This window comes from Psittacula echo, assembly GCF_963264785.1.
Source record: "Psittacula echo genome assembly, chromosome: 3".
NCBI classification, from domain to species: Eukaryota; Metazoa; Chordata; class Aves; order Psittaciformes; family Psittacidae; genus Psittacula; species Psittacula echo.
Window position 1 is genome coordinate 66,071,481 of NC_137736.1, and position 12,163 is coordinate 66,083,643.

Genomic DNA, 12,163 nt, shown 5'->3' on the forward strand with positions numbered 1-12,163 from the left:
CGATTCCCCTACCAAGAGCTCGGGAAGGCGCCCACCACCAGTTTCCACTTGCGCAGGGAAAGAAGCGGCAACACTGCCGAGCAGGGAGAGCATAAACCCGCCGTCCCTCCGGCTGCATGCCTCTCCCCGCCGAGCCCAGCGGCGCCTCTTCTCTCCACCAGCGCGCCAGACTGGACGAGGCCGCTCGGACCCTGCCCTGGGGACTGCTGCCAAACTCGCACCCTCAGGCGGCGGCGGCGACCGCCCTCCCGCCTCAGGCAACCGAAAACACAAAACACTGCCTCACCCTGCCCGAGGCCGAGGCCGGGCCCTGCTCCCGCCCCGGCCCGGCGCCCCGAGGGGTGCCCGGCACCTCCCGCGAGGGGCGGAGCGGTGTGCGCGGCCCCGCCCCGCTTCCTTTGTGCTCGGGCAGCTCGCGGCAGCCGCATTCGCCGCCGCTTCCAGCGCGGGTAGAGCGCGTTTGCCCGTGCTTTCTCCCTCTTTCCTTCTTTCCCTCCCCATCCCTTCCTTCCTAATCCCCTTTTCCTCACCCCTGCCACGGCCGCTGCTGTCCCCCCTGCCCGCCATGTCGCTGGGAGCCGGCCCCGAGGCGGGTTTCTCTAGCGAGGAGCTGCTGACCCTGCGCTTCCCCCTTCACCGCGCTTGCCGCGATGGGGACCTGCCAGCCTTGTGCGCGCTGCTCCAGAGCTCGCCCCGCTCCGACCTGGCGGCAGAGGATTCCTTCTACGGCTGGACGCCCATCCACTGGGCCGCGCACTTCGGCAAGGTGGGGCCCGGTCCGGCCGGCGGAGCGAGGACCGGGAGTGCGGGGGGGGGGGGGGGGGGGAAGATGTTGAAGGGGAAGGAGGGCGCGAATCCCGCTCGCGCGCAACGCGGCGCCATCTTTGTCCCTTGCGCGCGCTCTGCCGAGAGGCGGCTGTCGCCGTCGCGTCCTCCTCCGCCATGGCTGCTCGTTGCTGCTCCGGGGATCGGGTGGGAGCAGCGGCGGCGCTTGGCTTCTGTCCCGGCTTACCAGCGGTCAGCGAGGTGGGGGTAGGGCTGGCGGTACCTGCCGCCCCCCAATCATTCATCCTCTCCCTGTCGCCGGCGGGAGCGGACCCGTTTTTCGCTGCCCTCCCGTCAGGCTGGCCGATGGAGGCGCCTCTGGGTTTTGCAGCCGGGCGTCTAAGCGGCGGCCGCCAAAGGGGAGGAGCAGGGGCTAGGGGCTTCCTTCTAGCCCCGGCCGGGGAGCTCCGAGGGAGGCCGGTGAGCGTCCGGCCGCGCTTCTCCACCACCCAGCCCCCCCGCTCCGTGCTTTGTCAGCAGAGCCCAGCCGCGGTCCTTAATGGTCCCCGGGCTCCGCAGCTGGAGACTGTTTTGTTGTGGTGCCTGTGTTATGACTACCAGCTCGCTGGGAGTTTGGGGAGGAGATGGGTGTGCTTGTCAAGCGCTACTCTGGCGTCTTCAGTGTGAAAAACAAACGGTGGTTGACACGCACGCAGATGCGAATACGGGATTGACTGCATTAATTGGCATGGTTGCAGTGCAGAAAAGATCAAAATATGAGAAGTAGCTACATTATCTTGCAATTCTTAAGATGAGTGGTATCTTAATTCCCTGATTTTATGTAGGCCCTTCATGTTTCTGATGTGGTGAGCGTTCCAGCCTCGGAAGAATTTCACCATAGAGGGCTGGGGTTTGGTTTTCTTCCTCATTAATTTGTCCAGCTTTGGATTTCGAGGGGCTTTTGTTCTTGTTCTCCTTCCCATTTCCAATGTGTTTGTACTTCCTTTTTGTGTGCTGGAGGAGGAAAATGAATGTATTCAGGCAGTTGTTACAGTTTATTAAAGTACATTAAGACATGGTTTCTGTATGTTACATTACCTTATCTGCAGTACTTGTTTGAGAAGCATTTTGGAGACATAGCTAACTAGCCCTTCAGTCTTAAAAAAAAAAACAAACGCCAAAACACACCACAGAACAGACAAAAACCCCCAAACCAACACAAGCCAAGACCTAAAACAACCTATTACCTGTTCAGAAAGAAGCTCATATACACTCTGGGGGAAAAAAAGAGCGCTTTAAATTTTATTGTGAAGTACCTTCATAGACAATATGAAGGTACTGATTTGGTGTTAGTCTTCTGTTTCAGTTTTCCATCTCACAAGAATCTCTTCAGTACGAGCGTATAGCAGTTTTGCTTTTGTGTTGGAGGTGTGCGTGGCTTGTTTTGTTTTTCGTTTTTCCTTTAAGTATCTTCAGCTTTCTGTTAACCATTGTAGATTGTGTGAGGTTTCTATATATGTTCTAGTTTCTGTTCAAGAGACTTGAAGAAACAGATCACAAAGGTAACAAGTTAGTCTGGAAGGTAGTGTGTTTGTTTGCCACGGCCATCCTTGGGTATGGGCAAAATTTGATGCCTGTTTTTGTTGTATGTAAGGGGGAAAAATACGGCAAGCGAAATGAGGCTTGCAAAGATGACATTGGCTGTACATGGTTTTTATACAACTTTGTATACATGTACTTTATCCTAAAAGCCTTGTGACAAGGTCTGGGCAATTACAATCTGCAGAAGTTATCTGCAGGTTTTATAGTCTTGTTAGGTAGTGCTCATTCTTCTGAGCCAGAGACTGTACAATACAATTGAAAGAGTTCCAGCAGTGTAATTGGACCCCAGATTCGACTGACTTTTTGTGGCACAGCTGTACTTTTTGCCTTTCACCAGTTAATAGAGGGTTGCCAGCACTGAAACAATAGCTGCACTTAGTGGACATGTGCATAAGACATTTGTATGTCTTTTGTTCCTTTTCACCTCTTCCCACCCCCTCCCTTAATTCAGGTTCATCAAAACTTCAATTGGAGAGTTCTGTTTCCCAGAGTCAGAGTTTTAAAACATTGGTTTTGGAAATGTTCAGTAGCAGCTACTGAACATAGTTTTACAGCCTGCAACTAATAAATAAAATACCAGCAGAGTCAATTAAAAGGAATAGATACTACAGCCAGTTATTTCTGGATGTATTATCTGGAGTTTTAATGACAGCATGGACCTCCTTTTAGACATAAGTAACAAGTACATATTAACATGTGTTGAGTATCTGTGGCAATGTTTGCATTTTCAGGACATTCCCTGACTGCACGGAAGTGCTCATATCTTGAGATGTCAATTAATTCCCATTAGAGTTACCATATTCCAATTAGAGTTAATTATATAGTGCCCTAAATTACCCTGGCATCCTGTAGATTTCTGAGAACATGGGTCAGAATGTAAAATTATTAGCAATCTAAAAATCTGCCAGAGATATGGGAAATGAAGGGCTTGTATAAAAAGCGAGGTTGCTGTTAATTCACTGTCTTGCATTAATTTACTTCATTGTAACCACTTGAATGTGTATTTTAATTTTCTCAGACCGCATCTATTTGCTCGTACTCTTCTCCTACCTTTTATTTTTGCCATTTGACTGTTTAGATTGTAGGAAACAAAACAGGAGTAAGTACATTCTGTTTCTTTTGGAACAAAAGTAGTACAGATAAAAGTGCCCATCTCTTGGTGTTTTGCCAGCACTGTGGCCTGTGTGGAGGCCTGTCTTTCTTCTTCATTAAGTAAGTTTAACCTCTGCTTGAGGTATAACAAAACACGGGAAAACATCTGCTAAAAGGCTAATGAAAGCAGACTTCTGTGTCATAGTCTCAAGCATAATCAATCAGTATTGGTTTTTTATGTTGACTTTTCCCATCCACAGCAATTTACCTTGTTCTTCCATAATGTTGAAAGAAGCAGGTTTTTATGACAGCCATGATACAGAAAATCCGTACTTAAGCTTTTAATGGGATGAAACATTATATTCTCTCTTAAAACCCTGTAAGAGATAATGAAAAAATAAAAAAAGCACACAAGAGAAAATAATTTAAACATGAAGTTGTGTAGATAATCATGATGTGTAACCATGTTACAAAGCAGATTTAAGCATTTTTGTTACAAGATGCCACTGGTGAACCAGTTCCAGTGTGTTTCCCCTCTCAATTGATGGGCTGTAATGCCTGTTTGATTATGGAAATTCTTTCAGCCTGGTTTCTGTGCAGGAAATAATAATATTTGCTGAAGTTGTAATGCTTGTCTAAAAGTGTTTTCAGATTAATTGTTAGAAGTCCATTGTTTATACTTCAGTATAAGTGCTTGTTTGCTTTTGAGAAGCAAACTTTGTCATTGGTAATGCTGAGGTTTATGGATTTAGATTCATCAATACTGCAATATTTCAGTTACCCTCACCCTTACATGTTTACTTCATGTAATTAGGGGGTTAGTGTTACATCTGTGTCTAGTCCATCCCAGTCAGAAAAGTACTTTTGTGTATCCTAAAGGATAGGGTTCATCTGTGTTTGTTTAATGTGTATGGGGGGAGAAAGCAGTTGAAGTTCACAATATGCTTGCAAAACTAATACAAAATATTTCACTACTGTGGTTGGTAGTTTTGTATATGCAGTTCATGAAGATCAGGAATTTACGGGTTTAAAAAAGAGACTGACATACAGCAGTAGAGAAGAATATTTGAATCTTGATGTTTATGTTTGTCTCTGAACCAAACTGCCAGCTCGCCAGATGACTTCTGGAGGCTGTTTTTTTTTCTTCTATGTGAACAGACTGTGGTGTGGCTGACAAACATAATCTGTGAGAGACTGACCCTTAGATTTGTATGTGAACCAGTGCCCCAAGTTGGTGCAAAGGTTTTCTTGTTTTGCTGTTGTGTGTGTGTAGTGGTGTTTGTTATCTAACCACAATAAATGGAAGCCTAGACTAAACTGTTTATTTTAGCATAGTGCATTCCTTTTCCTATCAACAAAAAGACAATGTTACTATGTGACAGGAAAGGAGCTTTTTTTTGTGCGTGTGTGCGTGTGTGTGTGTGTACATGTGTTTTAGGTGGATTATTTTTTTTTTTTTGGTGTGTGGTGGTTTTGTTGGGTTTTTGGGGTTTTTTTTGGAAGTTGAGGTCATCATGGCTGTGTTTTGCTTAGCTTCTATGGATGTAGTGTTATGAACATCTAAAAATAGAAGCTGTATATCTGACACTTCTGGTTAGTGTGACAAGAAAATGGAAGAATACAGTCTAACAAAATAGTGCAGCTTTTAAAATAAAGTTCTTTTTCTGATATTGCCACAGACATGCAGCCTATTGATTTATTTATTTATAATGGCAATACAGCCATAATAACAGGAAATTGGTGGAAAGAATTTAGTCCTTTTATGGTGTTGTCATGTTAGTTATTATAGTGTTAACAGTTTTAGTTTTCTTTAGTAATCTGCTTCTGTTGCTTTAGGGAAACATTAAAGAAATATAGAATATTTCTTGTGTTTTTCTGATTTACCTTCCTCTAAACTCTCCTGAGAGAGTTTCTTTGTCTCATTGTCTCTCCTAACAACACTCTTGTTTTGTCAAACATTATCTAATAATGTCTGGTTAGTATTGTGTCTGCAACTTTGCTGGATCAAGTCTCTTGAGTTTGTTGGGGGGTTTTTTTGTGCTTTGTTTGGGTTTTTGTTTGGTTGTTTCTTTTTTTTTTTTTTTTTTTCCCCTTCCTTAACAGTAGTAAACCAAATAGCTCTGTAGTCAGATCTGAGGTATTTATGCTCTCTTTCCCCCCATCCTGAAAATAAATGTTGGTATTCAGTTTTGAGAATGAAAATTACGTGCATCTTTGGTATAGCCTATGGCCAAAGTAGGGAGGAGTAAAAAGGAGGAAGGGGAAAATTCTAATGCTCATATCTTCTTGGTTTGCATCCCTGTAGTCTCAGTTGTCTACTTATCTTTTCTAGGGTTCACATATTTATTTATCATATGCTAATTATCATAGCACATCTGTGTAACGTTTTTGGTTTTATTCCCTCATGTCTTTAAAGCTGGAGTGCCTAATGCAGTTAGTAAGAGCTGGAGCTTCTGTAAATGCCAGTACAACACGTTTTGCTCAAACACCAGCCCACATTGCTGCTTTTGGAGGACATCCACAGTGTCTGAATTGGTTGATTCAAGTGGGGGCCAACATAAACAAACAGGTATGGATTCACGTTTATTTCATGTGTGCATATAGTTTTGGAAGGAGTGTCTCAGTCCTGTTTTCCTGTATGTATGATCCTTATATTCACATACAGATACGTTATTTCTAATATTAGCTGAAGTCAAATGACTTAATTATCATTTACAGACCTTTATAATTTCAGTAGAGATAGAACTAATGAATGTTCTTTAAGCCACTGAAGGCTTGGAGAACATTTGGTTTAGGAGTTGAAATCATGCTGCTGCTTGAACAAAATGGTATGCTGTTCTGGTGTTGGCAGCATTAGTAAATACTCTGCTAATGCCTCTTTAGGGGAAAGAAGAAAAGTCTAGTAAGGAGCATATTATTAAATATGCTAAGAATTGAAAAATTCACCATTACCTACAGAGCCATTAGACCTTTTATCATGGGCTTCATGATACAGTCATACATCTAGCTAGTAAGATATGCCATGGTTTATTTTAAGATGCCTCTGGTTTCAAACTGTTTTCCTTTTTAGATTCTTTCCAAAGCTTGTCTAGTAACTTCCTGCAAATAGGTCAGAAACATGTAAATTACTAACAAAGAATGAATTGGGGATATTTTTATTTTCTGTTCTATTACTTTTACAGTTAAGTATGCCTAATGATGTATTTGGTGGAGGACAGTGTATTAATATAGCAAAATTCCTGTAAAGAACTGTACTCTAGTGCAGTAACAGAATCAAGTGCTTAACACTATTATGCTTTTGGAGATAATTTTTGCAGCACTGAATAAATCTATGTATGCTGGGCATGCATAATGTGTGCCTTTCTAACAGTATGCAAAATTATTTATAGTATTCTATGAGAGTAATTAATACTACAGCATATGCATTTACTAAAAGCTGTAGTATAGCACAGCATCTGTAAAATGCCTGGTCTGTTAAATCTTGCATCATACTTTTTTTAATTTCTAATGGCCAGACTGTGTTTTATATGCAGTAGAGCTAAGCTAAGTCTGCTGAAGGGCTTGAACATTTGCATTTCTAGAGTTTGGTTCTTTTTGTTTTTTTAAGCTATGCAAAAATAAGAAATGGGGAAGTTTGTGTTGAGTTTTCAGAAAAGAAGGCTGGTGCATTGAGAACAGCTGTGAGACACCAGGAGAATTGTAGAAACAATGAAGTGGCTGGATGCAGAGGCTATAGATCGCATCTTCTCCTTGATACGTGACAAAAGTAACTTATGCAATAAGTTATTGCTGCATAGTGGTAGAATCTTCAGAAGAGAAAATAGAAGAACTGTAAATGCATCTGGAGACCAGGTAAGAATGTAAAGAAATGGTGATTAGAGAGGAAACATGGCATGCACAGAATAAAGGTATACAAATATCTGCTAAATGAGAAGAGAAGAATGAATGAAAATGAATGAATGAGAAGAATGAAAGTTTCCAACTATGAGGATAAAGAGAAGAACTGACCAGTGAGGTTGAAATGGAGTTGAAGAAAAGCTGGCTGTCCTGGAACGTGTTGGGGGAAAAGAATCACATCTATGTGAGTGAGGTTATAGCAAAGAAGAAGGTAGCAACTAGCCCCAAAGAAGAGAAGAGTGCAGAGAGATCTCTCCATGGGTTGAGGGCACCATGCAGATGACTGTAAAGGAAAGCAGAAGGCAGTATAATATGCAATTAAAAATAGGCAAGAGATTGGTTCCAGCTAAAAGAAGCCACCAGGACTAGTCAGTGACTCAGGAGTCTAAATTGATGACCTGTCACCAGACCAAATCCAATTAATAGGTCTGTGATCCCCCACAGGAGGAAGAGTACTGAGATTCTCAAATTTTCAAAAGATAGTGGTGATGGTATCCTACAGACTTCTAAGGGCAGATTTAGGTATTGACAGGCAAAGGACACTAATATAGATGGTACTGCAAGCTGACTGTGGAAGCGTTGTATGTTGTTAACAGTAGGCTCAAGTTTCAGTTGAGTATAATAGCTTATTTTGCTTGCACAAAATATTAATTCAACCATAGAAGAAGAGGTATTCTAGATTTAGTTTGATGAAGATAGCTCTGGTTAATTAAAATAGTAGTAGAAACAAAAAAGTCTGTTAAATTCTTAGGATACACCTGGTCAGTCATACTGGTTTCATATGAATGAGCACTGAAAGCTAGGCAAACTTAGATACATCTGGAGTATTTTTCACATGGCTATGTGAAGCATAGTGCATGCTTTGCTTTCCCTGGTTCTTTCCAGCTGTTTATTGAATTGCAGTCAAATTCTCCTATTCTTGTTTCATTTGAAGTCCTTAATAGATTATCTTGGTTCCTTATTTAACTTCCAAGTACTGTCAGGTGATAATCTAGGGCTTCCACCCACACTTCTGAGCTTCCAGAGCACTATTTCCTGATGTGTATTTTGTTTGTTCCTTCCAGCTCGCTGACTGATGCTGTACTTCAGACAGACATAGTCACTGGCTAATGCTTGTGTGAGGACAAGTGTTCCATGGACACTGGATACAAAACACATGCTGAGAAATCTGGGAATACTTGATAATTAAAGTAGTAAAACTTTCTTTACACACTGACTGCTGTTCATTGGCTACAGACTAACCTATCACCTCTGGGAAAAGAGAAGGATAGCTTCTGAAAAGGAATCCACTCGAGTCTCTCAGTCTTTATGTAAACCTCCGGTACTCAGTAGAATTTGCATGCGTGCTTTCTCATATGTGCCCTGAGGTACTGTATTGTAGCACATGCTGCCTGCCCTGAAGTTTAGGAAAACAAGAAAATGCGTATCTCAGTGCTGGTGAAAGCTGCCTGGGACATTTCTCGGGCAGCAGCCATGAAGGACTTAGGCTGAAAGCTCCTTGTCCCAGCTGTAACTTTCTTCCCAAATAAGTTCTGTGGTTATACCTTGATGTCCGGCCCTCTTGTATTACTTTATGGGCTAGAACCCATCTGTCTCTTTTTATGACCAGTTGGGCAGTTCTCTCGCCTCCAGGATCACTATAAAAATGCAGAGGAAAAAGCTGAAATACCAAGCAGCAATCTGCCTGTTCTACCCAGCAGTGGGAAAAAAAGAAAGTCCTACTATTACATTTATTTTGTTTTTTTAATTCAGTGGGTAGTGCCTGCTATTAAAGCTTTTGACTCAAGACCGGTGTTCGGCTACCTGCCTGCTCTAGTTCACTGTAACAGTGCAAAGCAATCATACGGCTACTTTCACTTTCCATGAGATTTTTTTTTTTTTGATGTTTTATCCTTGTCACAACACAGGTTCATTTTTGTGCTGTTGTGCATATTAACAGCAGATACTCATGAGTACTTTTTGATTAAAAAGCCTGTTACTTCATATAAATATATTTTCCCTCTAGCCTCAGCCTATTAAACATTTCTATTGTATGTTGCCTGTATTGATTTGCCCCTTCCCCCCCCCTCCCCGCCCCGTTTTGTGTGGCTTGACTTAAAGATGGGATAAGAACTACTGCATCCTTACAGGTGATGCTAATATACTTCTCATCCAGCCAGTTACCATCCTGTGCCAATGATGGCAGATAGATTTAGGAGAATTAGATTACCTACGCTGTAAACATACTGGTATCCTTGGTGAGGAGGAAGAAGGCACTTGTTCTTTGGTATGTTACAGTTCCGTATTTTAAAAACAGTTTGGGCTAAATCCAGATAAAAATATTCCATCAGTTCTCATCTGTACTCAAAATTCAGAAGGAGAAAGCATCATGAATTCAAACCATTCAGTTATAGCAAACTCCAGCATCTATTTTTTGGCTTCAGAAAGGGTGGGTGCTGGGTCTAAAAAATCTGAACGGCTTTTGGAAATGTGATCTGCTGATAGACCTTTAAATTCAGTTGACTTGAGTTAAGGAATAGAATTAATTTGTATTGTCAGTTAAAATAGTGCTTCTGTCTTAGATATCTGTGCTAGAAGTATTTTGAAGTGCTTGCATAGTGTTGTGGTTTAACAGCAGTAGGTGCTTAAGCAGCACACAGCCACTTGCTCATTTCCCCTCCTCACAGTGGGTTGAGGGGAAGAATCAGAAGGGAAAAGTGAGAAAAACCTTGGGTTGAGATGAAGACATGTTAATAGGTAAAAAAGGAAACAAAACCAAGAAAGTGAAGTTGTTGGAAAAAAAAAAAACAAACAAGCAAAAAAAACCCACAAAAAACTAAAGCCCCTGCACCATAACCAGACAATCCCACAATTGCTCATCACTAGCTGACTGATACTGGTCAGTCCCTGAGCAATGATGACTCTGGAAATACACCCCAGCTGTTCTTAGCTAGCATTGTGGCATACCTTATGGGATATTCCTTTAGTCAGTTTGGGTCAGGAGATGCAGCTGTGTCACCTCCTAGCCCACTCCTAGGTAGAACATTGGTGTGTTATCAGCATTATTTTGGTTATGAATCTAAAATGTAGCACCATGCCAGCTACCATGAAGAAAAACCCATACACATAGTTGAAAGGTTTTAGTGGGTCTTTTTGTTTTAAAAAGAAACATTTACAGGTAAGTAACATATATATGAAAAGGTATAAAGATATCAGTGAAATCAACTGCATCGTATCTAGTGATTTTGGAATTTTAAAGACAAAATGGAAAATATGCACCAAGTTCAACTGGAAGATCCTAATGTCAACAGAGATGTGGATCCCAAAAATACAGAAAGAGGGGAAAATGGAATAAAAAATGGCTTTACTGAACTGAAATACAACCATATCTAAAAGAGGTCTGGGAATAAGAAGAGAGTTTGAGGAAAGATACTTGATCAGTAGAGGAGATGTCTTTTGAAGTTAAGCGGCATAGTGAGGAAATGTGAGCTGATTAATCAATCACATAGAGTTACTGATTTATCCAAAAAAGCAAAAACTCTTCAAGCACATAAATGAAAATAGAATAAGGAAGGTAGCTCAGTAAAATGAAATAACTGTGAAAGGTAATGACCCCAAGTGAGAGCAGACTGCCTTTGTCTTTACGAAAGGATAGTTATGCTCCTGTAAGGGCAAGGAGGAAGGTGTTTGGCAGTGGCAGTGAGTTTCAAAAAATAAACGTGCCTGTAATGCCTCGTGACTCTTCCTGTCATATCTTTAGGAACGCCGTGCACAAAATACTTAGTCTCCACAGAAGCAAACTTGTGTTACCTTGAATGATAAACTAATAAAACTTAATTGGCCTTTCTGCTCATTTATTTACGACATGACTTTTGGATTAAGAGACAAGTTTGGGATGTTGGTGCAGTGTTAAATCAGAAGGGTGAATGGGATCTTGAAAAGTTCTGCTCTAGATAAGAAAGGCCAGTACAAGTTATTGATGTTTCCCTTCCTGGAATGTTACTACAGAAGGGATTATATCAAACTGAACCACATATGGAACTGTGGACAATTACAAGGATTATGAGGTATGTAAAGGATAATTAGGGATTTGTAGAGCCCCTCAAAATAAAGTGACTTGGTTTTTTCCACATAGCAAAAGAAGGGATAGGGAAGAGGTGTCTTATGCATGAAAATGCACTAACAATCTAGACCCTGAACAGCTCTCAGAAGCTTCTTGGAAAAGCCTCTGTTAAATTGCTTTTTCTGTTTGGTGCCATCAGTTCCAATTGTTGAATCAAACCAGAATTGTTGTGAGTCTCATGGAGTACTTTATTTTTCCCTGTATGCATAATTTTGAATGTATTGAAAAATAAGTAAACTTTAAAGACACTTTTCAGTGGGAGATTTTTTTTTTTTTACTTTCAGTCTAGCTCACAGCTCAAAAAGAATGTCTTCTTTGTAGAGCTAGGAGACTATTTCATAAACTATTTCACTGCAAATAGATTGGGTCCTACAGGAGAACTTCAAGAGACTCTTAACTAATGACTGAAATTTAGGTGCTGTAATTAAAACCAAAGCTATAAAAATCTGCATTTGAATATTTGACATTCTCAAAGTATTTTCTCAATTCCTTAGCTTTAGAGGAGAAACACATGCTTTTCTGGGCCAGTGATTGAAAGAAGCCTTTCTGAAGACATGTTCTCTTCTGACATACTAACTTTTTCTGGTTGGTGGTGACAGGATTGTTAGCTGCTACAAGCTTAATGTATTCTTGTAATGCAGAGGTCTTTTCTCACCCTTCTAGTGTTTCCTCACAGCAATGCTTCATAATTCAGCTCTCTAGATC

The 12,163-nt window shown here is 41.4% G+C and overlaps 1 protein-coding gene across 1 annotated transcript in view; it reads left to right on the top strand.

Moving 5' to 3' along the window:
- The first annotated feature begins 439 nt into the window (after window positions 1-439).
- ANKRD10 (ankyrin repeat domain 10) overlaps window positions 440-12,163 on the top strand; it is a 37,569-nt gene continuing 25,845 nt past the window's right edge. The window contains exons 1-2 of the mRNA XM_080614434.1: window positions 440-766; window positions 5,876-6,028. Coding sequence (XP_080470560.1) covers window positions 566-766; window positions 5,876-6,028 — 354 coding nt within the window. The 5' untranslated portion in view covers window positions 440-565. The remainder of the gene's footprint in view (window positions 767-5,875; window positions 6,029-12,163) is intronic.